The sequence below is a fragment of the Cydia strobilella genome, chromosome 5 (genome assembly GCF_947568885.1).
Source record: "Cydia strobilella chromosome 5, ilCydStro3.1, whole genome shotgun sequence".
NCBI lineage: Eukaryota > Metazoa > Arthropoda > Insecta > Lepidoptera > Tortricidae > Cydia > Cydia strobilella.
The window spans coordinates 767,675-794,806 of NC_086045.1; the positions used below are offsets into that span (position 1 = coordinate 767,675).

General features: G+C 40.5%; 4 protein-coding genes and 1 long non-coding RNA gene across 6 annotated transcripts in view; 3 read left to right on the forward strand and 2 right to left on the reverse strand.

The window, feature by feature from the left end:
• Window positions 1-930: 930 nt before the first annotated feature.
• On the reverse strand, window positions 931-7,371 carry LOC134741275 (uncharacterized). Its single transcript, XM_063673989.1, has 6 exons — window positions 7,224-7,371; window positions 6,622-6,793; window positions 5,585-5,691; window positions 2,704-2,817; window positions 1,648-1,778; window positions 931-1,146 (listed from the first exon to the last, which is right to left on the reverse strand). The coding sequence occupies exons 1-6, from the start codon at window positions 7,356-7,358 to the stop codon at window positions 960-962; spliced, it is 846 nt and encodes a 281-aa protein (XP_063530059.1). The 5' UTR covers window positions 7,359-7,371; the 3' UTR covers window positions 931-959.
• A 1,091-nt stretch (window positions 7,372-8,462) lies between these two features.
• LOC134741735 (uncharacterized) lies at window positions 8,463-13,866 on the forward strand. Its single transcript, XM_063674627.1, has 7 exons — window positions 8,463-8,497; window positions 8,575-8,644; window positions 9,902-10,067; window positions 10,668-10,885; window positions 11,729-11,859; window positions 12,967-13,077; window positions 13,656-13,866. Exons 1-7 carry the CDS (start codon window positions 8,463-8,465, stop codon window positions 13,714-13,716), a joined length of 792 nt encoding a protein of 263 aa, XP_063530697.1. The 3' UTR covers window positions 13,717-13,866.
• A 52-nt stretch (window positions 13,867-13,918) lies between these two features.
• Window positions 13,919-27,132, reverse strand: part of LOC134741279 (uncharacterized) — a 239,099-nt gene continuing 225,885 nt past the window's right edge. Inside the window, exons 2-3 of the long non-coding RNA XR_010127870.1 lie at window positions 14,167-14,242; window positions 13,919-14,001 (exon numbers count right to left, since the gene is read on the reverse strand). This is a non-coding gene — a long non-coding RNA (uncharacterized LOC134741279). The remainder of the gene's footprint in view (window positions 14,002-14,166; window positions 14,243-27,132) is intronic.
• Window positions 17,073-23,849, forward strand: LOC134741277 (uncharacterized). Of its 2 annotated transcripts, XM_063673991.1 has the most exons (7): window positions 17,073-17,087; window positions 17,899-18,041; window positions 19,482-19,598; window positions 20,470-20,569; window positions 22,011-22,101; window positions 22,726-22,856; window positions 23,657-23,768. In XM_063673991.1, the coding sequence occupies exons 2-6, from the start codon at window positions 17,904-17,906 to the stop codon at window positions 22,844-22,846; spliced, it is 567 nt and encodes a 188-aa protein (XP_063530061.1). In that variant the 5' UTR covers window positions 17,073-17,087; window positions 17,899-17,903; the 3' UTR covers window positions 22,847-22,856; window positions 23,657-23,768. The 2 variants fall into 2 exon arrangements, with proteins under 2 accessions (XP_063530061.1, XP_063530063.1); XM_063673993.1 differs by lacking the exon at window positions 22,726-22,856 and having other exon boundaries at window positions 23,657-23,849.
• Window positions 25,371-26,046, forward strand: LOC134741268 (uncharacterized). Its single transcript, XM_063673979.1, has 2 exons — window positions 25,371-25,549; window positions 25,625-26,046. Exons 1-2 carry the CDS (start codon window positions 25,459-25,461, stop codon window positions 25,960-25,962), a joined length of 429 nt encoding a protein of 142 aa, XP_063530049.1. The 5' UTR covers window positions 25,371-25,458; the 3' UTR covers window positions 25,963-26,046.

Genomic DNA, 27,132 nt, shown 5'->3' on the forward strand with positions numbered 1-27,132 from the left:
CAAAGCTAACCACGTTATTAGGAATATAATTTTGTTCAGTCGATATGTTTACATTTTACGCCTTAAATTATTACAAAGGACTCATTGTAAGTACAAATATGTCTTTGACCTCGACTGTACAGAAGTCGCAATTTTGGTTTAGAGAAAAATTACGTCGAAAGCGGTTGTATAAAATGGCCAGCGAATCAAGTCACAGTGTAGGTATTTTTTAAATTATTGTATGGCAACAATTTTGCCTACGAAATAAGCTGTCATTTAATTCGCTTTTTAAAATTACCAACTTCAAATAGAGTTTGCCGGTCGAAGTATTTTATAGATGGCGCCAGCATAGGTTTTATCTGTCAGTCCTACGAATAGTGTCAAATTCTCTTTAATTTTATGCCCTTAAAACTAAATCTGATAAAACAATCCGATATCGGAAAGGCGCTTCCGATAAATTCAGCCATGTCGGAGCCCCCCGTCAGCTGTCGGACCAATAATATTTGTTTGTGTGCGTATGTGTAGGCATAATGCTTGTGCTTGTGTGCGAAACCGCTAAAGATGGCGCCCGGACGCTCGTCCGCGGCCTGACGCGGCGCGGCGCGGTGCGGCGCGGCGCGGCGGGCCCACGGCGCTCGCGTTCGCAACGAGATTGCCCACGTAGGACACTTCTATAGGTATCACAGGATTGATTCACCCCGCGCCACATCGCTTCGCTTCGCGTTCGCGTGTTGTTCGCCTACGTAGCACGCTGCGTTAATAGGGTTGAACTCTTACTGCAACTAAAATAAGGCCAACGTAACAAGATCGAAAATGTAAACAAACATGCAGGAATTATTTTTTTATTTGAAAAAATCACTCATCATTCTCACTGAACTGAACACATCATAATGTTAAACTAGAATGAATTTGAAACAAAATGGCTTCCCAAATGTTAATCTTCCCCACACAATAATCGAGCTGAGGACATTCGCTTGCACTTACTTTACCAAACTTGGTAAGCACGGCAAAGCAGCTGCCTCCTTCTGGTCAAACTTCTTAATATATATATTGCAGTCAAGATGAGGAGCTCGAGGGTAGAATATGCTCTGACCGAAGCTATCGACAAAGTCTGCGTAATTCATTGACCATTCCTTCGTCATTCCGCAGCGCTCGCATACTTTTGGACTGAAAAAATGAAATTGGATTGAAAATGGATTTGAAACTTGTGAGAAAAAGATTGCCATCATGATTTTTAGCCTATTGACCATGTTGGCTATGTGTTGGCTACGCCTTGGCCTTAATTGGCTCTTGATTACTTTTTAGGGTTCCGTACCCAAAGGGTAAAAACGGGACCCTATTACTAAGACTCCGCTGTCCGTCTGTCTGTCCGTCTGTCTGTCCGTCTGTCTGTCTGTCACCAGGCTGTATCTCATGAACCGTGATAGCTAGACAGTTGAAATTTTCACAGATGATGTATTTCTGTTGCCGCTATAACTACAAATACTAAAAAGTACGGAACCCTCGGTGCGCGAGTCCGACTCGCACTTGGCCGGTTTTCAAATTCAAACGTACAAAAAAATTAAAAACATGATATCGGCGCTCCCGGGCTAGCACTTTCATCTCTTTCACGCTTACGCTCAGTGAGTGAGAGAAAAACAGGAAATTACTGGGCCTTAATGTACTTACACGTATGCATTAGTAGAGATGACCTGTATGAGAGGATGACGCAACAGCAGAGCTTCTTTAAGGGCGTACTTTAGTAACAAAGTCGCTACGCCCTGACTCGTGACTTCTGAAGCTGTTGTTAACACCTCGATCTGGAACAATTGAACATTAGTTAATTGTTAACAAAGTACATGATAATAGTGACATGAAAAATTCAGAGCAACATTTAACAATACCATAGAATACAGAACGGCCACGCATCGCCCCGCCCCGATGCGAATTACCTCGCCACGCGACAACAGATTGACGAGCGTTTGGCGACTCAGTTCGCTTTTAAAGCAACTTACTCGCACAATCAAATCAAGATCAGTTGGACTGAAAAGAAAACCAACGAAGAGGTTTTACGTATAGTAGGAGAGAAGAGGAGTTTGTTAAGAACTATAATAACAGAAGAGGAAAGATGTTTGGGCACCTGATACGACACGACGAATTTATCAACAGCCACGCGACAGCAGATTGGCGAGCGTTTGCCGAACGCTCAGTTCGCTTTTAAAGCAACTTACTCGCACACTCAAATCAAGATCAGTTGGACTGAATACAAAACTAACGAAGAGGTTTTACGTATAGTAGGAGAGAAGAGGAGCTTGTTAAGAACTATAGATAATAGAAGAGGAAAGATGTCTGGGCACCTGATACGACACGACGAATTTATCAAAACCATCATAGAAGGGAAAGTCGAAGCAAAGAGGAAGGAGGGAAGACCAAGGAGAGCGTACATGCATCAAATAAAGGAAAAACTCAACGTCGTGTCGTATCAGGCTGTCAAAGAGAAGGCAGAGGACCGCGAAACATGGAAATTGCTCCACCGACAAGAGACTTACTCTTAAATATATGATGATGACACACAATGACGTAGGACGTGTGTACAGACGTGCCGTTCACACATAGAAACGCAAATAATTTTTGACGTATGGCGTGTCCGCCCTGTGACAATACAACAGCCAATACCTGGGCAAATGAATCAGTAGCTGAGATGAGATAAAAAAACATGATTATGATTATGTAATAAAATCCTACCTCGTAAATATAATCCACTTTGTATTTCTTCCACAGGTTGGAGCTGCTATAGCAGTGTGAGTAGAAATACATGCGGCTCTGCTCTGGCACCGAGGGTGTGGCATCACCCCATTCCTGGGAAACAACCACATAAATAAAATATGATAGGCCAATGCCTAATACAATACTATTATTACATAATACAATTATTATCCTCATCATCTTCCTCGCGGCATTTTTGCCACGGCTCATGGGAGCCTGGGGTCCGCCTGGCAACTACTCCCAAGAATTGGTGTAGGCCATTGGGCATTGCCGGCATTGGCCATTGGTAGGGCATTGGGGGGAATTGGGGTTTTTACGAAAGCGACTGCCATCTGATCTGACCTTCCAACCCAGAGGCGAAACTAGTCCTTGTTGAGATTAAGTCCGGTTTCCTCACGATGTTTTCCTTCGCCAAAAAGCGACTGGTAAATATCAAATGATATTTCGTACATAAGTTCCGAAATTTCATTGGTACGAGCCGGGGTTTTAAACCCGCAACCTCCGGATTGCAAGTCGCACGCTCTTACCGCCAAGCAACCAGCGCTTCATAATACAATTCTTATTAATTTGATACCAGACCTATATGTAGAAGTGTCCTACGTGGGCGATCTCGTTGCGAACGCGAACGCCGTGGGCCCGCCGCGCCGCGCCGCTTCGCTTCGCGTTCGCGAGTTGTTCACTTACGTAACAGTGGGACCGCTAGGACCAGGTCGATTCGTGTAAGAAATAACCCATGTACTTAACCCATGTAATTGTGTATGATTGTCTGTATATCTGTCTGTGGTACCGTAGCTCGTAAAGTGGTGAACAGAATTGGATGCGGGTTTTTATATGAAAGCAGGTTTTCTAGCGGTTCTAGGTTCTTAGACACGTTTTATCAAAATCGGTTCCGTTTATGCATAGAGTAACTTATACTAGAGCGGTACTGTCATAGTAAATTTTGTAACCCCAGTAAATTCACTGCCATCTGTCGACACACTTTAAAACTAAAAATGAAGATTTATAAAAATACGATAAAATGTGTTTAAATATAGATAAATGATTTTTTTATTTGCATTAATTATTTTTATGATTTTGACCCATGTTCTGACACTGATATGCGTTAAAATTGTTAAATAACAAACAAAACCGTCAACGCCATCTATACGACAGTTGGCCAAAACTAGTAGCGCCCTCTGAACGAGAATCAAATTTTCTTGATTTTCGAGGCACGTTTTTCCCTTAGACTGTATTCATCTATTACGGAGTTATATCTATCTTTGGTTTATGCCTAGGTACGAAGTTTTTAATTTATAGGGTTCCGTACCCAAAGGGTAAAAACGGGACCCTATTACTGAGACTCCGCTGTCCGTCTGTTTGTCTGTCTGTCTGTCACCAGGCTGTATCTCATGAACAGTGATAGCTACACAGTTGAAATTTTCACAGATGATGTATTTCTGTTGCCGCTATAACAACAAACACTAAAAAGTACGGAACCCTCGGTGCGCGAGTCCGACTCGCACTTAGCCGGTTTTTTTTATAAGACCACCGCCAGACAATCCTGATATAGCAGCATCGTTATCAAAACGTCATAGGTATGTAGTGAATTTAAATTGAAACGGGACTTCTACGGGACCATCGAATATCTTTAGTGTTATGTCAAAGTGACAAACGTAGCGTAAAAAAAACCGGCCAAGTGCGAGTCGGACTCGCGCACCGAGGGTTCCGTACTTTTTAGTATTTGTTGTTATAGCGGCAACAGAAATACATAATCTGTGAAAATTTCAACTGTCTAGCTATCACGGTTCATGAGATACAGCCTGGTGACGGACAGACAGACGATCAGACGGACAGACGGACAGACGGACGGCGGAGTCTTAGTAATAGGGTCCAGTTTTTACCCTTTGGGTACGGAACCCTAAAAATGAATAATCAAGACTATTCAAGACCAAGTGTGAGTACTTTGCAACACCCTCGCACCTAACGTTGATACCAATGCCTCGCCAGCGGTGGCAGCATGGTTCCCTTTTTATCGCCTGTCACTATGCCTGTCACTTTCGCACTTACATACTTGTTAGAACGTGACACGCATGGTGACATGTGATAAAAATGCGACCGTGCTCCGGCCGCTGGTTGCCTGCCACCAAAAATGTCATGTCTTAAGAGTACGTAATTCACGCAATTAAGTCCCTGTTCAGTTTAGAGTACACCGTACACCTCACACTAGCGTCTTCCGAGCGTCACGGCTGCTGCCCGACGCAACGTGGACGCAACTGCGCAGCGACGCCATTTTCCATAGCGCTGACTAAGACGCTAGTGTGGGGTGGCACTTATATTAGCGTCATATGTGTATGCTTAATTCGGGCTAAGGCCCTGGAATCTAGAATAACTGGATCGGTCATGAGGGGCGGGGGGAAATGACCGAACGGGATAGTCTTATAAAAAAAATTTTAAAAATGGATGCCAGAAGAGGGGCGCGGACCCGGCAGGCCCAGACGGAGATGGCGGGACGACCTAGACACCTTTCTCAACAACTGGCCGGAGGAGGCACTATATCGGGAGTCGTGGAAAACAAGGGGAGAGGCCTTTGCCCAGCAGTGGGACACCATAACGGGCTAGTAAAAAAAAAAAAAAAATTAAGATAGCGTTGAAAGCGTTTTTAATTGACAAGGCATTTTTCACGGTAAAAGAATGTTATACTAAGTTCAACATGAAATGATTCCCAGTGTATTTTATTCTATTGACATTATGGTGGGCTACAAATTTTCTCGACCAATCATATTGTCGCATTGCGTATGTTTTGTCCCTCACGGGCGCACGCGTATAGCTGATCTATGTAATGCTAGGTCTATGGCTAAGGCAGACAAAGACAGACAGATACCTCCAGCTCTCTCGGCTCCCAGGGAAAGATCTTGTTGGCGACGAGAACGCCAACTAGTTTGCATTCTCCAGTTCGATCCATTGGTTCCATGGCTAAGAATCGATCGCCTAGAAACAGTCAAAAGTCGAAACTTTAATATTCATATTATGGTTCTAGCGCCAGCAGTTATAGAAGAACTTGACGGTTGAAGTGTGGAAAAGGGAAGCTATCACCATCACGTATATGAACATATCATGAGTGCCAAAGAAGCAGACTACAAATGAAAAACGTGACCATTTTAAAGTTCGGCATTGGACGCCAACGGCTGACATTTATTTAAGATCTTGTCCAAACATATATATTCTGACTTATCCTAATATCCCACATACATATGACTTATGGTCACCCTAATTAGAACAAGATGCAAGGCTCTAGTTTGACTTCTCATGTGGACACACTTTTTGGCCAGTGTACTCGATCCAGCTTATTAATTCTACATCCGTGATGGAGACACTTGTCACCTTTACCCATGCAGTTTGAAAAATACTATGGGGCATTTTCTATGAAAAGGGACCTTATTGTCGATGGCGCTTACGCCGTACAGCGTCGCGCGGCATTGTATTTATATTGGAGTATCGTTTATAGTGGCGTAAGCGCCATCGACAATAAGGTCCCTTTTTATAGAAAAACACAACTGTTGCGAACGCAACCTTTTATTTGTATAATGCAGTAGCTAAACGCAGCCGTCGGGCTCGCTTACTATGCGGAGGCTTTCTTAAAGCACCAATAGGTGCGCTCCACATAAGTTGTATCGCGGTCAATTAGAGGCACCTAAATTCAAAGCACCTTTTTGCTATTCAAATTTAGCTTAATCACTCTTGCATCAGCCTCTTTACCATTACCACCACTTCTACACCCTTTAACCGTTTTCGTCAACTGTACCTTGTAACGTAACCAGCACCTATTAATTATAAGTTTACTTCAAATCGAAGTATTTTTATTCGTCGTCGAAACCTGCACGGCGGCTACTATACCTATAGTGTTGACTGTTGACTAACCGGTATAAGAGAATTTATCAGTCATGATCCTAATGTAGTCATTATCCAGATGCATCCATAATGAACAGACACTAGGTTCCCTAGACCAATAATGTTCGTAGAGAAACGGATGGATTATGGCTCCTGTTGATTGGTCTCCGCGTATTATCTTCGTGTTGCATATGTCGAAGCACTGAGGACAAATAGGTGTAACTTAATATATTTGAACATTGTTAAATAGTATTTTATACAATCGTGATATAATGGAGAGCTTCTCAGTCGAGTACCGTGTTAAGGCCACGCCCCGCGCCCCTTGCCTATATACAGGTTGCGATTTCGTCAATTTCATTGTTTGGTATGGCTCCTCTATATGAAGTTAATAATATGTCAATGGTCTTCTCTTACAAAGTGAGACTAAACTGAACTGTAAAGCCCGCTCCCGACTACACACTCGCGTTCGCGGCTCCGCGCCGCGATTCGCGTACGAGCATGGAGGGAGCTTTTGGTGTCAACCGGAGACCAAGGTCTAGTTGTTACTTAATGACATGGTCAGAGGCGTAAATAAATACAATTGTCTTTGCCCAGCCGTGGGATAAGAGAATAGGTTATTTGAAAATTAATACCGGTCTCCTGTCAGGATAGTCCAAATATGCACATAATGAAGGTCTTCTGAACCTTTTGGTAATCAAATTGGTGGTAGGAATACACTTCAAAGATGGTTTGAGGATTGCAGTTCTTAAAATATTTAGGCTATTCATTTTTTTGGAAATTTTATTTGTCCAAAGGGTTTAGGTTAGGTCATTATTTAGAAAACTTGTTTTGAAGTAAAATGTAGCAGAACATCTGTCATCTGCCAAAATACTAAGAAGTTTTATTAAATGCAGTTACTTTTACATATACTAATCTATGGTTACTTTAATACAAATTAAAATCTAAATTTTGCTTTTGAATTAAAATACACACTGTAATTTTGACAATGGAATGTAGGATAAAGGACCGAAAATTATAAAATTAAAATTTTTATGTTTAACTACCTAATGAGAAAGAGACCAAGAAAAGTGCAACGATTTTGATTGCATACGCAGTACAAGTGTTATTTATACGTCATAATTTCATAGAAGTTTGTCATTTAAAATAACATTTGCACTGCGTGTGCTATCAAAATCGTTGCAGTCTTATCTTGGTCTAACACTAATCAGGTAATGCCAAATAAATTTCAAACTTACTAATTCCATCATCTGAGTCTATTCTCGGAAAATATTGCCCAGAAACAATATAATATCTGTAATACACATCAAACCTTACTTACTTACTTTTGTGGCGCGACGACCCGAAGTGGATCTTGGCCTCCGACACCAAAGACCGCCATGCTTTTCTGTCCAAAGCCGTTTCTGTCCAGTCGACGGCGCCGAGTTCGCTGAGGTCTTTCTACACTTCGTCTCTCCAGCGGTACCTAGGGCGTCCACATATCAAACCTCCTTTCCATAAAACACCAAACCTAATTTAAAAACAACTAAGTATCAAAAGAAAAAACTCAACCGTCAGTCAACCCGTCACCGAGCCACCATTTAACGTCTAATCCCAATAAATTATCGACCAAATTCAAGTAAAATGGACTGACACAGAAATTTCCAAATTCGGGAACCCCAAACCCACTCATGTTCGCTATTTTCGAAACAATTTATACTATTAAAGTGTTAAGGGGGTTCCCGACACACCTTAAAAATAGTTGCAGCTTTATCGCCGACAGGATACCTGTATTATGCCTTAGGAATTATTCAGATACACCGAGGAGCGACAGTAAGAAAGCTGTCGTCAAAGTGAGTAAACTTAGTATTATACGTGTCCAATTTTTTGATCCAATGTGCAATGCATCTCGCTTTCCACTAAGCAAAATGTGAGACGCAAATACCACCCTAATAAAACTACCCAACAATAGTTAATAATTAAGTATTGCAGCTTTATCGCCGGCAGGATACCTGTATTATGCCTTAGGAATTATTCAGATACACCGAGGAGCGACAGTAAGAAAGCTGTCGTCAAAGTGAGTAAAATAGTATTTCACCTGTACAATTTTTTGGTCCAGTCCAATGTGCAATGCATCTCGCTTTCCACTAAACAAAATTTGAGACGCAAATACACATTAGACAAAGAAATTTGACAGGTGGTACAGTCGCCATCAGATTTATCGGAGCGGCCGAAGTGCTCAAAAATATCAGAACACGCACCTAGCGCCTTGATAATAGAGGCGTGTTCAGATATTTGTGAGCACCTTGGCCGCTCCGATATATCTGATGGCGACTGTACCACCCTAACTACCGTAAAACTATACCCAACAATAGTTCAGTAAGTACCACAACTTTGGTTCATAAGTTAAATCCGTAATTAAGTATTTAATTCCGTAATTAAGACTTGTGTCTGAGATCGAGACGTCCCTTGAACGGGTCTCCGAATGGGGTAGACCTAACCTCGTCCAGTTCAACCCCAGTAAGACACAAGTCTGCGCGTTTTCCGCTAAAAAACCTCATTTGTCACGCCGCCAGTTTCAGGTGATTCCCCTTACCACCGCTAAAAGTATCTGTAGTAATCTGGAACATAAAGACAAACTGGCCTCCAAAACGCTTGGGGTGCTCAACAGAGCCAAACAGTACTTCACACCGGGTCAACGACATTTTGTTATATAAAGCGCAGGTTCGACCTCATATGGAGTACTGCTTGTATCTCTGGTCTGGCGCTCCACAATACCAGCTCCTTCCTTTTGACTCCATCCAACGACGGCAGTTCTTATTGTCGGCGATCCCGAACTTACTGAAGGCTTAGACCCTCTTAGCCTTCTGAGAGATGTTGGCTCTCTTTGTATGTTCTACAACATTTATGCATACGACACAGTTCTAGAGATCCTAGTCTAAATAATAATGTGTAAAAACCGTCTTAGTTTAAATAAGAGTTTCAAAAGAAACTTGTCTGTCAAACAATGCCTTAATGATCTCATGATCATCATCATCATCATCATGTCTGCCGATAGACGTCCACTGGTGGACATAGGCCTCCCCCAAGGCTCGCCACTCCGACCGATCCTGTGCCGCTCGCAACCACCGAATTCCCGCTACCTTCACCAGGTCGTCGCTCCATCTCGTTGGAGGCCTACCGGTACGCGGACGCCACTCCAGAACCTTCCGGCCCCACCGGCCATCAGTTCTGCGAGCAATGTGCCCGCCCGCTCATGATGTCCCCAAAGAAATAAACATTGATAGATAAATCATTTCATATGGACAATTCATCACTAGTTTTTTTTTCCAAGGTACAAGGAACAGATACCGAGCAGCGCCTTCGCGTGCGTCTGGCCCGCCCGTCGGATGTGCCGCGAGTGTTAAAATTCGTTCGCGAGCACATTCGTGTTTGGCCTGGTCCGCTTGCGCCTAATAATCTAGTTCTAGACGATTATATTGCTAGGACTTTAGCTCAGGGTACGTACATCACCATTATCACCAGCCATCATCTCCGTTGACATTTTGCTGAGAACTCAGTCTTTCCGTGACCACAGCTGGTGCAAGCTGAAACGTCGGCATTTAAGGTAAGAACAATGAAATTAAATCGCGGTAGATCCGTTCGTTTACTTAAATATGTATCCCTAACAGCATTTATACGTCATTATGACGTCAGCGACGTCACTTTGCTGCCTGGGGTATCAATGGTATCATCACAGCATTACCCTGCTCCGGTGCTCCGTCGTGTGCACTGTGCAGCCTGGCCCGCTCGCTAATACGAACCTTGTGTACGACTGTGGCGAGGACATTAGCTTACGGTACGTATCTCACACTGCGTTTACACTGCCGCGATAGACACAGAAGAACTCAGCGTAGGAAGGTGCGACAGCTTATTGCTGCTTATTCTGCTGCCGCTGCTCTTGCTGCTACCTTGATGTATTCTGGGATGGCTTTATCCTCTTAATTTGCTGGGCTCACAACCAAAATCCTCAGTCTAGATCTTATAGCAGCTGTATATAAGCACATATCGGATGCCGATATCCTCTTGTCAAAGTTTAGATGACTTAAATTCTTTTACAGGTCATTCAATGCTAGCAGAGCAAACTCCCAATGCCACCCGTTCCGAAATCCTTGGCCTAGCACTCGTCGGAGCTATATGTTCCTGGGATGCCAATATACTAGAGCAATGGGCGAGCTGTATACGCTGTAGGCGTTCCAAACGTCTGGTGAACTTCACAGCACACTGTCTGAGGGCGCCGAAGTTACATGAGAATTATGGTGTAGATAGGATACTGCAGGTTAGTTTTATTTTGCTCGACATCTAGGGTGACCGGTACGTAACATATACATCAGAGGCAGCTTTAAGGTCCCACCCATCACGGATAAAATCTCTGAATCCCGACTGAGATGGTATGGTCATATAATGCGAAGGCCGGAAAATCATATCGTCAGAAAATGCCTATCCATGAATACTATAAGAAGAGGACGAGGAAGACCACTAACCTCATGAACGAAAATTATTGAGAAGGATATGGATAGCCTAAGCTTACTTAAGGAAGACGCTCAGAATAGAACTGCCTGGAGACTCGGAATAAGGACTCAGTATAGTTCCGAATTTTTCGGGGCATCCAGATTTTTAGCCATGGAATTTGGACGTGTCCCGAACAGTGAGAAAACCAACTTGGGATAGTACATGAAATGTAAATTATTTCAAAAACTTGTCCCGAATGTTCACTTGAAAATCTTAGAAACCCGAATTCTAATACCATGGTCCCTAAAAATGAGAATTCGTATCAGGCAAGCCTTTAGACAAAGCACTGTTTGTTATGTATGTGTTTAGATCCAATGGTCGAGATTTGCTACTTTACCTTAACATAGTCTTAAGGGGTCCACTGATTACCAGTTCGCCGGACGATATCAGCCTGTCAGTTGTTGCGAAACTGTCAACTTTTTGTTCTCACTGACAGGCTGATATCGCCCGGCAAACTGGTAATCAGTGGGAAATATGTTTAGACAGGTAAATGTACCTAATTATCAACAAGCACCTTTAAACACTTAAACTTATTTTTTTATTGATTCAAAAAGTTTGTAACTTAGCAATAGACCATAGACCCCTACCAATACGTGTTTGCATTCAACAGGTGACCCTAATAGTACCGCCAGACAAGCCGAAGAGTGCAGAAATAGCGCAAGCTTTAGCCAAGAATGCCATCAAACGTGGGAAGGAAACCGGGTTTCCGCTGGTACGGTTTGACGTCACTAAAGATGCTGAGTGAGTACCTTTTTCTAGCTTTCTAAATTTTCTGATAGATCCTGATAGTATAATAACAAACAAGTCTACTTTCCTACATTCGTTAAACAAGGGTTTCATGCAACCCAAAGCGTATTACCTACGTGTGCGGTCTTTTTAAAAAGCTGTTCACACTTTAGAAATCTCATTGAGGTTTTTTAGTAAAAAAAATCGTTTAAATAATACACACAAGCTTCGAGGTATAAGGGCGCCTGGCCTTCTCTCAAAAACATGCATTATTTCCTCTATAATGAAGCCTCGTGAAAGTCAGCTGACGCTCCATCGGCGTTCATAATTTTCAGAAGGTTTCATTATACGAGTACATTTCTCTTAACCATTTAAGAGTTAAATAAGTAGGTCTACACGTGTTGATAAACTAACTATGTATAACATTTAAAACTTTCGCGTTTTGAACACCTATTAAAACATGTTTAAAACCGGGTCTTTTGCGAAACGTCGGAAATAAGGGTACCTAACAAAATTAATTCGCGATAGAACCGGTTTTAAACATGTTTTAATATAGTTACCTATATAAACTTAGAAAAAAATTAAAAATATAATAATTGGCTAATATATAGTGGAAATATTCGCTGCATTGGGTACGGTCTTGGTGGCTCAGATGGTAGAGCACTGTACTAGTGATCCAGTGGTCGAGGGTTCAAGTCCCACCCAAGACAGTGAATTTTTTCACTTAATTTATTTCTAAACTTAATAACATCGTTCGCAGACGTTTCTGCTTGATACAAAATTAATTATAGGTACTATATTCTGTTTTTTTATTTCGTAGACTAAAATGACATTTCATGTGATACTAAGAAATGTCATCTCATACACATGAAACGTCATTTTAGTCTACGGAATAAAAAACAGACTTTATATATGTTGTTAATTAAATACCGTCAACCGGGGTGAATAGGGACAAAACTTGAAATTGATTTACCGGACAATTTGTGTAGGTATTTTTTAATAATAAAATCATTTAATCCAGATAACATTGATCCATAATTAAAACATACATAACATTTGCAATAAAAATTAAAAATAAATCCATCCCTGTTAACCCCGGTTTACGATATTTCATAATTTTAGTGCAAAATCTTTGGAAGAACTTAACCTGAAGAAGGAATGGTTTGTTTCATACAAGATCATAGACGTTGCCCTAAAGGAGGACGCTCAAGGATGCAAAGAGGACAGCAAAAAGTGAGTTTTTTTTTTTTTTTTTGATTTATTTATGTATTTTATTTTCGGAACATTTTCGGAACATGCGAAACAAGAAATATGAACTCCTTCAACTCATTATCCAAGGAAAGATCCAAGGTAAAAGATCATCCGGACGAAGACGTAACTCATGGCTCAAAGATCTCCGAACGTGGTTCAAACAGAGCACACGCTCATTATTCCGCGCGGCTGCATCTAAAGTTCGTATAGCCCTCATGATAGCCGACCTCCGGTAGGAGATGGCACGGGAAGAAGAAGAAGAATATTTTAACAACCCTAAACTACACACTTTTTACCATCATATTTACCCAACTGTAACGTGATCTGGGTTCCGGCAGAATATCAGTGCTTTGCTTAAAGAGTGAAGCGTATAGCTGAGTCAGAACCCTTTTGATAAGATGAGCAAGTAAACCCATTTTTCGCCTTTTTTTTGTTAATTAAATTTTGTACACAGGTATTTTAGTATTGTTCTGTTTGTAATGTACCTACATATTTGTAAATTATGTGACTGATAACAAAAGCACCCTGTATAAAGCTTGCGATTTTCCCTCACGTTTCAGGGATGAAACAAGTAACGACTCTTCTGGCAACTACGTATCTGTATACACCGCCAAGCCCTGAGTCACAGATGACCCCCGATGGAGTACGCAAATTAACCTAGAGTCAGCAAGGATATCTACAGCAATTCACAACGAAATATCTGCGTTAATGAATAGCCACCAATTATTTGGTGGCTTTGTGACGGTTTGCTAATAAATACCTTTTGTATAAGCTTTTGTTTACTTTCTCTATGGCAGCTTTTTCCAGGCCACATCTGCAAGGGTTTCCCAAAAATCTAAATATATTCCAAATAATCCAGCTTTGATGATTCATTTGAAGACAAGTCAAATTTAACGAAAGTGCAATCTACTTAATTATACTTAAAGCTCTTTATTTACATAAAAGATAAGATATATACAGTGGTACTACGTAAACGAAATTAATAACTAGCTTAAATCTAAAATAGGCCCTAGAGGCATTGTACCAAGGATGCTGGCGGCATTTCCTCGCTGTATCGCAATGCTAATCTACTTAATTTGAACCTTAAATCGGAATATTAAAGTTGAAATAATATTGGCGCGTATGTGGTCGATAAATCGTACTATCCCTGGAAAAGGGATAAATAGCAGCAGTACAATACATTTAACGTGATTTAACTTGCCTTTAATTAATATACTTATTAAGAAATGCTACCATAATTATAATCTATAATAAAAACAGAACCGAATTAAAAAAGGAACTCGCCAAGTGCAAGTCAGACTCGCGCGCGAAGGAATACGTACTTATTCTTACATATTTTAATATTGTTTTTCTTACGTCAGAGTTACGCTTGGCCGTAGGCTTTTTATACATTTTCCTTGGCTTTGACTTTGACAGACGCACGAGTAATCCTATAAGTACTATGGTTTTCGTTTTTCCTTTTAAGGTTTTTTTTTTAATTTTATTGCATTTTCGCTTAACTAATTGATGTTTTCCGTGACCAACTGCTTGTGAGTTCATACCTATACACAAATCACTAAAACTGTGGTTGCAACACTTGCAACGAATATTAATGATTATAATTATATATTGAAGAGTTTCTTCAACCTCACCATCAGACCCTGGCCTGATAACTGTGAAAACCTTTACAAACAAAAAAACTAAAATCGATAAATCTGAAAACATACACTAAAACAACTCAAACTTTATGGGCTTACAGAGATTTCAGTACTTATTTTTAAAAGTAGCGTGCTTTGCTCTAGAAATGTACCATTTTGCGAAGTGTCCGACAAGTGGGTTCTTTCTTTATTTACTTTTTTTTGTTCGTAAACGTTGCATGATGGGGCATCTGTCGGGGCGTGGTCTGTGGCTGTGGCGAATCTAATTTATAGGAAAATGAAAGATGTTATGACACCTGAGGCTAATCGTATTCCGGTTCGGAATTGTAACGGTTTGAATGTAACCATGTAACGGAAATTAGGCCGGGCCTATTGTTCTTTCTGCTTTTGTTTTGCGAATTGGTCTAAGTATAATCTTATACCTTTCATCATCATCATCATCATGTCAGCCGATAGACGTCCACTGCTGGACATAGGCCTCCCCCAAGGCTCGCCACTACGACCGATTCTGTGCCGCTCGCAACCACCGAATTCCCGCGACCTTCACCAGGTCGTCGCTCCATCTCGTTGGAGGCCTACCGGCAGTTCGTCTTCCGGTACGCGGACGCCACTCCAGGAACCTTCCGGCCCCACCGGCCATCAGTTCTGCGAGCAATGTGCCCCGCCCACTGCCACTTAAGGTTTGCAATTCTGCGAGCTATGTCGGTGACCCTAGTTCTACTGCGGATATCATCATTTCTGACTCTATCACGCAGAGAAACCCCGAGCATAGCTCTCTCCATTGCCCTTTGCGTGACCTTGAGCCTAGTAATCTTATACCTTTACACGGGCAATTCTTGTATATTTATATATTTCGGGGATCTCGGAAACGGCTCTAACGATTTCGATGAAATTTGCTATATGGGGGTTTTCGGGGGCGAAAAGTGATCTAGCTAGGTCTTATCTCTGGGAAAACGCGCGTTTTTGAGTTTTTATATGTCTTCCGAGCAAAGTTCAGTCTCCCAAATATTGTCGCGATTGCAAGCGAAGTCAGGCGTGTTTTTGTACAAAAGATTTCGAAAATTTCAGGATTTTTTTTTATAGAAAATTAAGGAAACTTTCATTTTGGAAATAGTTGTTTTTATACCGGTACAAAAATATGGGAAGTTTTTTTAATACAGAAACTTCGCAAACTTGGAAACTGCGACGGTAAGTGTCCCCGTAGTCTCGGAGGTCTTCTGCGTGACCACGGGGACAACGCCGTCCTCGAAACGTCGGAGGTAAATTTAAAACTTATTTTACGCGATTAGGTAAGTCCCGTCGTTGTGAATTATAATGAGATCAATGTTAGCCTAATGAATAAATAAATTGAAATTGATATCAGTAGGTATCGGCGTCAGAGTTGAGGACGCTCAAATTATATCTACTTGATGTTGTGTTGGTTGATCATTAGGGCACACTAGTTTCTAGACGCGACGAAGACCATGTCGTGAGGAAAGCCCTTGCACTACCAAATAATAAGAGAGGCAGAGGCCGCCCGCCTGCTACGTGGTGGTCCACCATATCAATGGATTTGGAACAGAGCCAGTTGAACAAACAGAGAACCCAGGATCGACCGACCTGGCGCTTAAGAACGAGGAGGGCCGACCCCAAATAATGGGAAGAGGCACGGAAAGAAGAAGAAGCACACTAGTTTCTAGATACAGGTAGCAGAAGTTTCTATGCGGGCGAGGTGTTCAATATGATCTGAGCACAAGAGTGTAGATCATTGATTACTGCCGCTGACGTAAATGTTTTCGCGGCTTGTATTTTTAGTCATACGGAGATTGCTTGAAACCGAGATGGATGTAGATCGAGGGTAGTGCCTAAAAAGAACATTAATTTGATTAATTTTGCATTAAGTTGCATTAAGCAAAGACGGCAAAGACGCCAGCTGCAATGACAGTGTTGAAATAAAGGAAAAATCGAATCGAGATTCCATTAAATCCTTTTTTCTAAACAAAAACACAAATGTCTCAATAGTCAGACCAATTCAACGAATTAATTTAAAATGATGCCATATTCTAGATTGCTCTATCGTTTGTCAACTTTTACTCAATTCTTTGGGAAGTATTTAAATCTCAACTGCAACGCCTTGCCCGTTTCGCTTGAGAGGATACTGCAATTGATACGTTAAAAAATGACCTTTCTTTAAAAACCAAGCAACTAACTGAACAATAGTGGTTCTTATGTCTTTGGAATAAGGTTGAAGAAGTGTCAGTAAAGTGTGATAGTTGTTAGTTATTCTTGTGAAAGATCTAGTGGATGTATTGTTTGATTTGTATAAAATAAGTAGCAGTTGGAAATGGCAGTTCGTAAGTTCTGCGTTTGGATAAGGTGAGTTTGTGTTTAAATTAATCGATAATTTAAATAAATAAAAATAAAACAAATATTGTAGGATAAAGTTTATGCTGTGGGTAAAGTCACTTGCAATAATATGTTACACAACGAAGGCCGCAAAAATATATGACACGATCTTATTTGTAGAGCCGTCAGAGCTTGTCACATATTTTTGCAGCCTTCGAAGAGTACTAGACGAACGATATATGAGCTGAGATTCATATTTGACACTTCTTGCCGAAATTTTTAGTCACTTTCAATATTTGATAGTATTATTTCATTATGTCGTTAAATTCTAGAGTAACTGCTGAAATAATAAAGAATCCCCGGCAAGCTCGGCCAAATTGCACCTTCCTACACAAACGTAGTTCCGCTCTCATTTTAAAACTACGTGTTGGATTGTAATGAAACTTTGCACATACAATGACATGAGGTATATGTAGGTCTGAAATTAGTTTATATAGCTCCAGTTTATAAAACAAACGAAATAGAGCAAAAACAAGTTTTGTATGGAAAACTTAAATTTACTGTATTTTTTTACTATGGTATCTGAAGCTACATAAACTAATTACAGACATAGATATACCTTATCCCATTGTACTTACAAAGTTTCAGAGCAATCTAGCTAGTCGTTTTAAAATGAGAGCTGATCTACGTTTGAATGGTGAACCGAGCTTGCCGGGGACCCTAGTGAGTGGTGAGAGAAACATGGTACTTAGTTCATTTTGCCCTAGTATTTCTCTGTAACCTTACATAGTTTCTTCTGCTGGCGATAAATAAATAAACCAATGTGTTTTTTTTTATTCAGGAACTATGGCGTTCAAGTTAATTATTTTAGCAGCTGCGGTGCAACTAGCAGCATGTAAACCAACCCTAACGCTAGAAGATATGGAGCTAGTTGATGATACAGTGGCAGTGGGGTCTTACGTGAGGGAAGTGCGGGCGGCGGCGGTAAGTTATCAAAATAATACTTTTTTTTTTCTTCCACACGTCATTCTTACACAAATGAGGGCTAACGCATATGAATTCCCCGCTAGGGGCGCTAGTGTAGATGGTGGTCTTTTCCATACTTCGAAATGTCAAATGTCAATTGTCACTTCAATGACTGACAGCTGTTCTTTAGTCTTTTGGACCACCATCAACAGAGGGACTTCCGGTTCGAGCGCCATCTTGATAGTTAGCATCGTGATTAATTACTTTGTTTTTTGCTTATTAATATTGTTTAAAGTGTAATATCGATAGCTTATTATACAGTAAACTAATGTGGTAGTGTGCAGTGAATGGAGAATTAATTTTGAAGCGCGTTTAACCACCATCTTGGAGTCAACGGCCGGTAGTCCACGTGCTTCTTGTAAAGACTAGCTATCGATTTACAAGAGCTAACAAATCACCGTACACTGTCTTGTACAACCGTACAATTTTTGTCGTTTGTAAACCTCTCAATACCTTGATACTGGCGAAATAGTCCCACTGGGCTGAAGCCATAATTTTAAAAGAAGAAGAAGAAGAAGAAGAAGCTGTTCTTTAGTCTTTTGGACCACCATCAACAGAGGCGCCAACTGGTGAGCAAAAAAAACGATAGCCCTCATTGACTAAATCCCACGGTAAGCGCAGCGAGAAGGCTTGTGTTGTGGATACTTAGATTAGACAACGATATATATAATACTTACATATACTTAAATACAGAGAAAACATCCATGACTCAGGAACAAATCTGTGCTCATCACACAAATAAATGCCCTTACCGGGATTCGAACCCAGGACCATGGCTTCACAGGCAGGGTTACTACCCACTAGGCCAGACCGGTCGTTCTTAGCATTGCTTATGCTGAAATGGCAACTTTGTGCTAGTAATCGATGCAGTTTTAAGTTTCGCCAAGCAGTTTTTTAAATAATAATCAGTTGGGAACATTGAAGTACTGTAAATAGATGATGATAATGAAGCAGTGGGGTATTTACGTGAGAGAAGTAAGTGATTTAGAGGTAAGTTACAGTGTAACCAAGCAAAGCAGCAGAGTAAAGCAGTCCCTGAAGGCAATAATGCTTTTTTTTATTGACTGGCAACTTTAATCACAAACATTTTATTTCAGCCGGGCTAGCACATGATTGGCGCGACAGTATCTCGCGGCGAGGTAGACTACCCGTCCCTCTTTAATTAACATAGGTAGTTAGAAAAAAACGGCATCGAAAAATTACACCACATACATTTTTTTCCAATCAGTTGGAAAGATAATTCTTGAAGAAAACGCATTTAACATTCATTTGACTAGACCTCCCAAAAAATCTCTAATTTCAGTATCAACAATGTTTCAAGTTCAAGTAGGGATCTAATTTAAAACCACCGTATAAAGAAACCTTAGTTTCTGCTAATTCAAAGATCTTCTAACACAGCCTCAAGACTACCACAAATCGTACCAGAACGAGGGAGACGGCGAGATCGGGTACTCGCGCAAGAAACAGGGAGGTGGCAAGAAGGGGTACCAGCACTTTGACAGCTTTCACAAGAAGGTAAGATTATAATAATGAAGTTACGTTAAATCTGGAGCAGAAGAAGACCGGCAAATAAAGTTTCGGTTGGGGAGACCGGCAAATAAAGTTTTGGTTGGGAAGATCGGCAAATAAAGTTTTGGTTGGGAAGACCGGCAAATAAAGTTTTGGTTGGGAAGACCGGTATATAAAGTTTTGGTTGGGAAGACCGTTAAATAAAGTTTTGGTTGGGAAGACCGGCAAATAAAGTTTTGGTTGGGAAGACCGGCAAATAAAGTTTTGGTTGGGAAGATCGTCATCGTCAGAGGGCAAGAACAGTAAGAAAGGAAGATCTTCGCTCCTTCTGCTCTACCAACCTTCTGTAAGTGGAGTGTATGTCAAGCGCAAGATTTAGAAGATAAAAAACTCGCAAAGCTACTCAAAGTACTCAAACTGTCTCTATAGGTGCCAAGAACTTTTAACTCAAGCTGTTCCCATCTAAGTCATTTGATTGAGGCACGAAATATGACCTTGAATAATATAGAAATAGTAAAAAACTGTAAGTGTGCGCTTCGACAAGATGTGCGAGGATGCATCGCGAGGGATGTGTTTTTAAGAACCAATAGAATCACTGCATGCTGAGCGAGGAAAACAAATGTAGTGATTCTATTGGCTCTTAAGAAACACATCCCTTGCAACGCATCCTCGCACATATCTGGTTGAAACGCACCCTAAACCCCATGTGTTCTCTCCCTAGGTACATATGGAGTGTACAGTTTTTTCACGAATATTATGTGTTGCAAGTTGCAATGTTCAAGTTACTATCATGAACGGTTGATGCTTTGCGTTGACAGTGGCTAAGTTAAGCTGTTTCTTAGTCATAGTTATAGATTAAACGATTGTCTATCCACAGGCCGGTGACAACTACGAATTCGAAAAGCAAGACTCCTTCGGACACGACGACGGCGGCAACGAGGGCGCATACAGTCACAACCACGAAAGAAAAGAAAAAGGTGACCACAATGACGCTAATGACGGTATTCATGACTTTAATGAGGTTAGGGAGGCTAATGACGCACAGGGCGCGCATAGTCATCAATACGGGAGAATACTCACATTGGGTGGCAATAAAGTTTATAAAGATACCAATGACTATAATAGGGAGGCGAATGAAAATAACCCGGGGGTTAATAATGGGTATGGAAATCCTAATGACTATAACAGGGCCAATGACGATTACCAGGAGGTTAACAATTATGACGGAAATGAGGAGGGTGAGGGGCGGTCAGCGAAGATAAGGCGCCCGCGGCCGTGGAAGTTTATAAGACGACTTGTTAGGTGGTTCTTTTAAAAATGTATCATAACTTTTTTTTCAACACACTTGCTCAAAACGACGTTTTTATTCCACCGATTTTTGGCTCATAATCCTAGATATTAAACACGCGTGCTCTTTTAGTGTATTATTCCACTCGTGCTTTTTCATTATATTATCCGACTGAGTTAAGAAAATAACTGATTGCTAATAATATGCATGGAAAGGGAGCCCGCCCGCCGCGCCGCCCGCGGCCGGGGCGATGGCCGGCCGGCAGTACGAGTATGACAGATGCAACACACAATACTAACTGTTTTAACTATTAAAATTTGATTAATATGAGTTTCTTTTTTTCTCGCAAGTGTGTTGAAAAACGTCGTATGAAACGCGTGTGCATTGGTCATTACACACATCGGCTTTCTTATTGCGCGCTCGCTTACAGCTCGCGCGCACAATATCGCCTCGTGTGTGATGACCAACTTAGCACACTTGTATCATAATGTACTATTTCTTAACTACAAAAAAACAGATGGAATAGTTCTGAAACTGAGGATTATAGTATTGTTACTGTAATTTTTTAAATCCGACGAAATTATACATTAATGGACACTAAAATACTAGCGGATGGAGCCTAGCGACTGAACGACTTATTATGTACCTACATAGCTACACCTAATACCTGTAATAAGAAGCACCGCCACTGCTAAATATGTCAATTTAGAATCATGGCAGGACCACTAATTAATAAAATTAATTTGAAGCAGGGCTGCCAACGCGAACATCGAGAAACGAAGTTTCGTCTAGTCATGTCCATACTTAATACCATAAATGCGAAAGTATCTGTCTGTTATCTCTTCACGCTTCCACCGCTGAACCGATTTGGACAAAATTTGGTATGGAAATAGTTTGTGCCCCGAGAAAGGACATAGAGTAAGTTTTTATCAATCAATCATCATCATTCGATCCACGCAGACGAAGTCGCGGGCAGAAGCTAGTAGCATAATAGACGGACGAATGTAAAAAGAAAGGAATTTTATAAGTTTTTCATTCATTAACCTTACTGTGATGTAATCAGGTATGTTATAATAAACTGTTTGTTATAAACTATTGCTGTTTCATTTATCTAATGTGTTTGCTTACAGCCAATAAGGAGAAGTACAGAGAGCCGGAGTACGAAGCAGAAGAAAGAAGCAGCGGAGAACAGAAGGATGAACATACTCATGAGGAGTTAAAGTAAGTTTTGGTTTCCTACCTATTTTTTTTATTATCTATAAATAGTCAGCTGCAACAATGGCTAAGGTTTCGGTTAACTGTAACATACGGGCGAACCACCTTCCACACGATCGAACAGGCATCGGACCGGACCAAGGTCGCGGTCCTGTACGCCCGTGTGTAATGACGCGGATCTGCTGTGTGAGCGAAACAGCGCTATGCCAATATTATAGCTAGCGATGTCCCGGATAACACATGGGCGCGCGGATCGAACCGTAAATGGACCATCTGGCTGTTGTGAACTCGTCCAAAATTTTACATGCATTTATTTTTTTAACAATGAAGTACAGTTTTATTGCATATATCTGCTAAGCGCGATAAAGAAATATGTTATTTACCTATAAGTACCTATGTACAGGTACATTTTCTTGTCTCAGACAGTGTCCGGCGACCGTTTAAAGGGCCCTCCACACTCGTGCGCGAATCGCGGCGCGAAGCCGCGAACGCGAGTGTGGAGTCGATTTCGCTGAATAGCGAACTAGACTCCACACTCGTGTTTGCGGCTTCGCGCCGTGATTCGCGCATGAGTGTGGAGGGCCCTTAATGCTATGCTTTGCTGCCTTTATGCTATCGCTTCTATTATAGATCGCTACTAGAGAGTGTTGAGGCTATGGAAGATGAAATTCCCTTCCCTATAAGAAAACGAAGAGATCTTACTTCGCAAAGAAAAAAGAAAATACCTATTTTAGCGATGAAAGTATTCTAATACGTCAGAGGTGAGATTATAAACTGACTCGATTGTTTATTTAAAGCCCGCTACAGACTACGCGGCGCGAAGCCGCGAACGCGAGTGTGGATTCGTTTTCGCTGATTAGCGAACTAGACTCCACACTCGCGTTCGCGGCTTCGCGCCGCGATTCGCGCACGAGTGTGGAGGGCCCTTAATGATTGAAATACCTATACTTTGGCAAGCTATTTCAGTCAGTAGAAAAAAGCGACAAATTATAAAACCGTTTGTTGTATGGGAGCCTACTTAAAAAAAAATTATTCTGTTTTTAGTATTTGTTGCTATAGCGGCAACAAAAATACATCATCTGTGAATATTTCAACTGTCTAGTTATCACGGTTCATGAGACACCTGGTGACAGACAGACGGACAGTTGAGTCCTAGTAATAGAGTCCCGTTTTTACCCTTGGGGTACGGAACCCTAAAAATGTAGGTGCAAAAGGTTGTCTACCCATAGAAAATATGAATTTCGCGCCTTTTTATACTGACAAAGTGGGTTTGCCAGAGTATGTTTTACTTTAAATTTAACTATACTTGGTCAAACCAAATTTTCAGTAAATAGGAACAAAAAAAAACTATACATCCTTTTCTTTTGGGTGCTACTGCTAGTGTAAGACAAAGATAGTATGATTCTCTCTGTCTATGTTTGAAATGAGACAGTCCTTTGACAAACTACAATTTATAATTATACATAGAAAGTCGCGATATTGATATATTTTGTCGGAGGTCTACGCTTCGCACCAACTTTTTTTTTTATTTGCCAAGTTTTTAACGAACTTTTTTTTTCAGAGAGGGCGCCAGCGATGGCAACGGCGGCGTAGAAGCACACGGCCACGACCCAAAGGATTATGTTCTTCCCGAAAAATATGTTTATGGCGAAGGAGATGAATATAGCTTCTAGAATAAACATAGTTTAAAGAAATACTTATTTGACTGATAGTATTTAGGGCTGGGTAGTTGTAAGTTTTTCTTTGCATGTATTAAATAGTAGGTATGTATTTTTACAATAGGGAATATTACGCGAAACTCTGCGTAGGTGGAGCTAGTACCACAATCTGAGGGTCTATCGCAAAACAAGAGAATCGAAATTTCGTTATCTAGCATCTCTGTCACTCTTGCATATTCGAGCGATAAAGAGGCAGATAGCGAAATTTCGGAAACCGCTTTGATGCATCAATGTCATATTTTGTTATCTCTGTAAACTTGTCGAATAACTGCTAAAGGTACAGTATGTATAAGTTACTCTATGGTTTACTAAAAAGGCTTGTGGTGCACTCTGGTGGCAGAACGTTGCAGTAATATCCCCTATTGGCTAAAACAAAAACAAACTTCCGAATGATCATGGTATGAAATGAAATATGATATGAACCGGACGCTTATGTAGAGTATATATAGACCTTACAGAATAAACCAAAAACATAATTATTAGTGATTCAACAACAAGTTATACTTAAACTTAGTCTGTCAAGCCATTTCCGTCATTAGAAAAAAGCAGCAAATTTCAAAAACGTAGGCGCGAAGGGTTATCGTCCCATGGAAAATTAGAATTTCGCGGCTTTTGCTACTGACAAAGTTGTTTGACAGACTATAAATGTAAAAAATTGTAGCAAAATAATAAAATGACCGACGGAAAAAACATGTTTTATTTACACAGCGACCTTGCCAGTAGAAAAAGGCGGCAATTTAAAAAATATAGGCGCGACGTGTTGATTTCCCATAGAAAATTTGAATTTCCCGCCTTTTCGTCTGACAAGTTGATTTGCTTTGCTGATTGGAATAAAAACGAATAAACTGTCAAACCATGCGTGAAACGAAACGTGCATTTTGATTGCGTTTTGTTATTACATAGTTAGAACCTGCTTATGTCTCGTTTCAAGTTTTATGATGCCGACTAGTGCAATGGAAAAAAAACCATTATTTGTGAATGTTTACAGCATATTCATTGATACTATGGATGGTATAGAAAGGATCGCAATCTCTTATGGCAGAAGCTTTAAATAATAGTTCCTAATCTCTCCGGTGGCGCTAGTTAGGCTCTGGGACATGAGTATAACATGAACCATATAAGGCAACAAATAACCCGACCAAATTACGTAGGTTGTTATTGGTAGTATTTCGGTGTATGGTGGCGCCGCCTAATTACTGTTTTTTGATGGACACTTTTCATACATAGAGATTTGGCTCCTTTATACAGTCTCCATGATTGATACGAAAAAAAAATCGTTGATAATCCCCAAAATGACAACAACCTCTATTTTATAGTTAAAATTTAATATTACCAGCAGGGCTAAGATGGTCGGCTCTTTATCATTTGTCACCATGCCTGTCACGTTCTAACAAATATGTAAGTGCAAAAGTGACGCATGGCATGACAGGTGATAAAAATGCGACCACGATACCGCTGCAGGATAAAAGTGATTCCACATTCATTTCACTGAGCAGTAACAAAACGCGTCTGCTAACAAATTTGTGACAATTTTGACAATCAGATGACAAGTTGTTTTGCTTGCGCGATTGAGTCCACCGTACTCCGTTGTAAGAAGACAAAAACTATTGTTTCCCGTTACGATTTGTGATGTAAATACCAAACGATGATGCAGTCGACACGCGGCAACAGTGTAAAGGTGATAAATTTGATCGCGACGCTGATATTCAACGCTGCATGTAGCTTCGGCGCGCAAGGTAAGTACCAGGCAATTATTTAATTGAATCAATTTATTCGGACAGTTATCCTAAGAGCTTCATTCTTTTTAACAGATGATATCCTGTCCTGTAACCCGGCGATGCTGGAACCGTGCCCCGGGGAGCACCAAATATGTAATCAAACTACAAGGATATGCGATTGCTTACGAGATTTTGTAAGAGTAGAGAAGAATTGCGAACCTCCGAGTAATGATTCCCCGGCGAAGCATAGCGCTACGGCCGCTGTTGTTACCATATTCACACTAGCACTAGTCATTTGTGGACTCGTATTAATCGTAAGGAAGTATAATTTAATCGAATATCTCCGACAGAAAATCAACTTGAAGAGAAACGGTGATATAATGTATGAAGATGTAATGATAGGCCAAGACGACCCGCCGTTGACGCCCTAATGCCTTCGCTTGTGTTCTAGAATACTATTGTTAAAGCTAAACATTTTATTGACCAAGTTTTTCAATATAATATTTATAACCGGTTGTGTTAAACTTTATTTTAGGGCTTTCCTATTGGATTTAGTTGATAAATCATTTCCCTATTTGAAATGAGAACAAAAGTCATATTTAAAAATGGATAGTAGTTTGTTTTTTAATATAATCTACTTCATACAGATCTTAAATTAATATAAACAAGGAAAAACATATTTGTATACATTCATTGAATGATTCGGCCACTGAAGTACAATTTATTTCTATGAAACTATGTTGTTGCCCAAATGATTGAGTCACATTTTTAGGGTTCCGTATTTTTATTCTATTAAGATAAAATTGACTAAATAAATTTCATTACGGTAGAGTATTGTCTCTTCTTCTTCTTTTCCTGTTCGCCCCTGCTGGGGTGTAGGGCTCGAATCTTGTTTTTCCATTGACTACGGTCTTGGGCAGCTTGGGTAACCTAGAGTATTGTAAAAGCGTTAAATATATACTTTGCTTTACTGGCAAGTATGTCAACTCTTGTATCAGAAATATAAGAATGGAGCTTTGAGTATTTTCTTAAATCAGGCCTCCAATGATTACAAGAATATAGATATTATCGTCATGTACTGTCATCGTCATTTATAGCGGAAGAAACAATGTGCCAAAAGTATCTGCCATCCTGGAATTATTTTCTAAAAATAGAGATATGTCTAGTTTGTGTTCTAAAGTCTAGTACAGCCACCTGCAATAATACATACTCTTCGAAGACCGCAAATATATGTGACACGCGCTTATGGCTCTACAAATAAGATAGTGTCCGATATTTTTGCAGCCTTCGCAGAGTAACATATTATTGCAGGTGACTACATATAGTGACTTCTTTTTGTTCTGTTTGTTGGTAGTTTAGTGTTGTTTACCAATATCTCAATTGACATTTGCTGGGACGTCAGTCTTCCGTGACGACAGCTAGTGCAACCTAGTTGAAACGTCAGAAAAAAGGTAAAATAATGAAATTTAATCGCGTTAGACCCGGTAATGACATTAATTATTCTTTTTGTTAAGCTATTAGAGGATATACTTTTGATGCATTGTCTGATCCATTACTTTTGATGCTTACTGTATTTGTACCTTTGTTTGCTTGGTCAATAT

Coding starts and splice junctions, on each gene's coding strand:
- LOC134741275 (XM_063673989.1), bottom strand. CDS start 7,358: ATGAATAGCCTAAATATTTTAAGAACTGCAATCCTCAAACCATCTTTG. Junction 6,794..7,223: donor ACTATCCTGACAGGAGACCG/GTATTAATTTTC, acceptor ATTTGTCCTCAG/TGCTTCGACATATGCAACAC. Junction 1,779..2,703: donor AAGTGGATTATATTTACGAG/GTAGGATTTTAT, acceptor CAATTGTTCCAG/ATCGAGGTGTTAACAACAGC.
- LOC134741735 (XM_063674627.1), top strand. CDS start 8,463: ATGTGCAATGCATCTCGCTTTCCACTAAGCAAAAT. Junction 10,068..10,667: donor TGCTAGGACTTTAGCTCAGG/GTACGTACATCA, acceptor ATTCTTTTACAG/GTCATTCAATGCTAGCAGAG. Junction 10,886..11,728: donor GTGTAGATAGGATACTGCAG/GTTAGTTTTATT, acceptor TGCATTCAACAG/GTGACCCTAATAGTACCGCC.
- LOC134741277 (XM_063673991.1), top strand. CDS start 17,904: ATGGCGTTCAAGTTAATTATTTTAGCAGCTGCGGTGCAACTAGCAGCA. Junction 20,570..22,010: donor CCACGAAAGAAAAGAAAAAG/GTGACCACAATG, acceptor GTTTGCTTACAG/CCAATAAGGAGAAGTACAGA. Junction 22,102..22,725: donor CATACTCATGAGGAGTTAAA/GTAAGTTTTGGT, acceptor CTTCTATTATAG/ATCGCTACTAGAGAGTGTTG.
- LOC134741268 (XM_063673979.1), top strand. CDS start 25,459: ATGATGCAGTCGACACGCGGCAACAGTGTAAAGGTGATAAATTTGATC. Junction 25,550..25,624: donor ATGTAGCTTCGGCGCGCAAG/GTAAGTACCAGG, acceptor TCTTTTTAACAG/ATGATATCCTGTCCTGTAAC.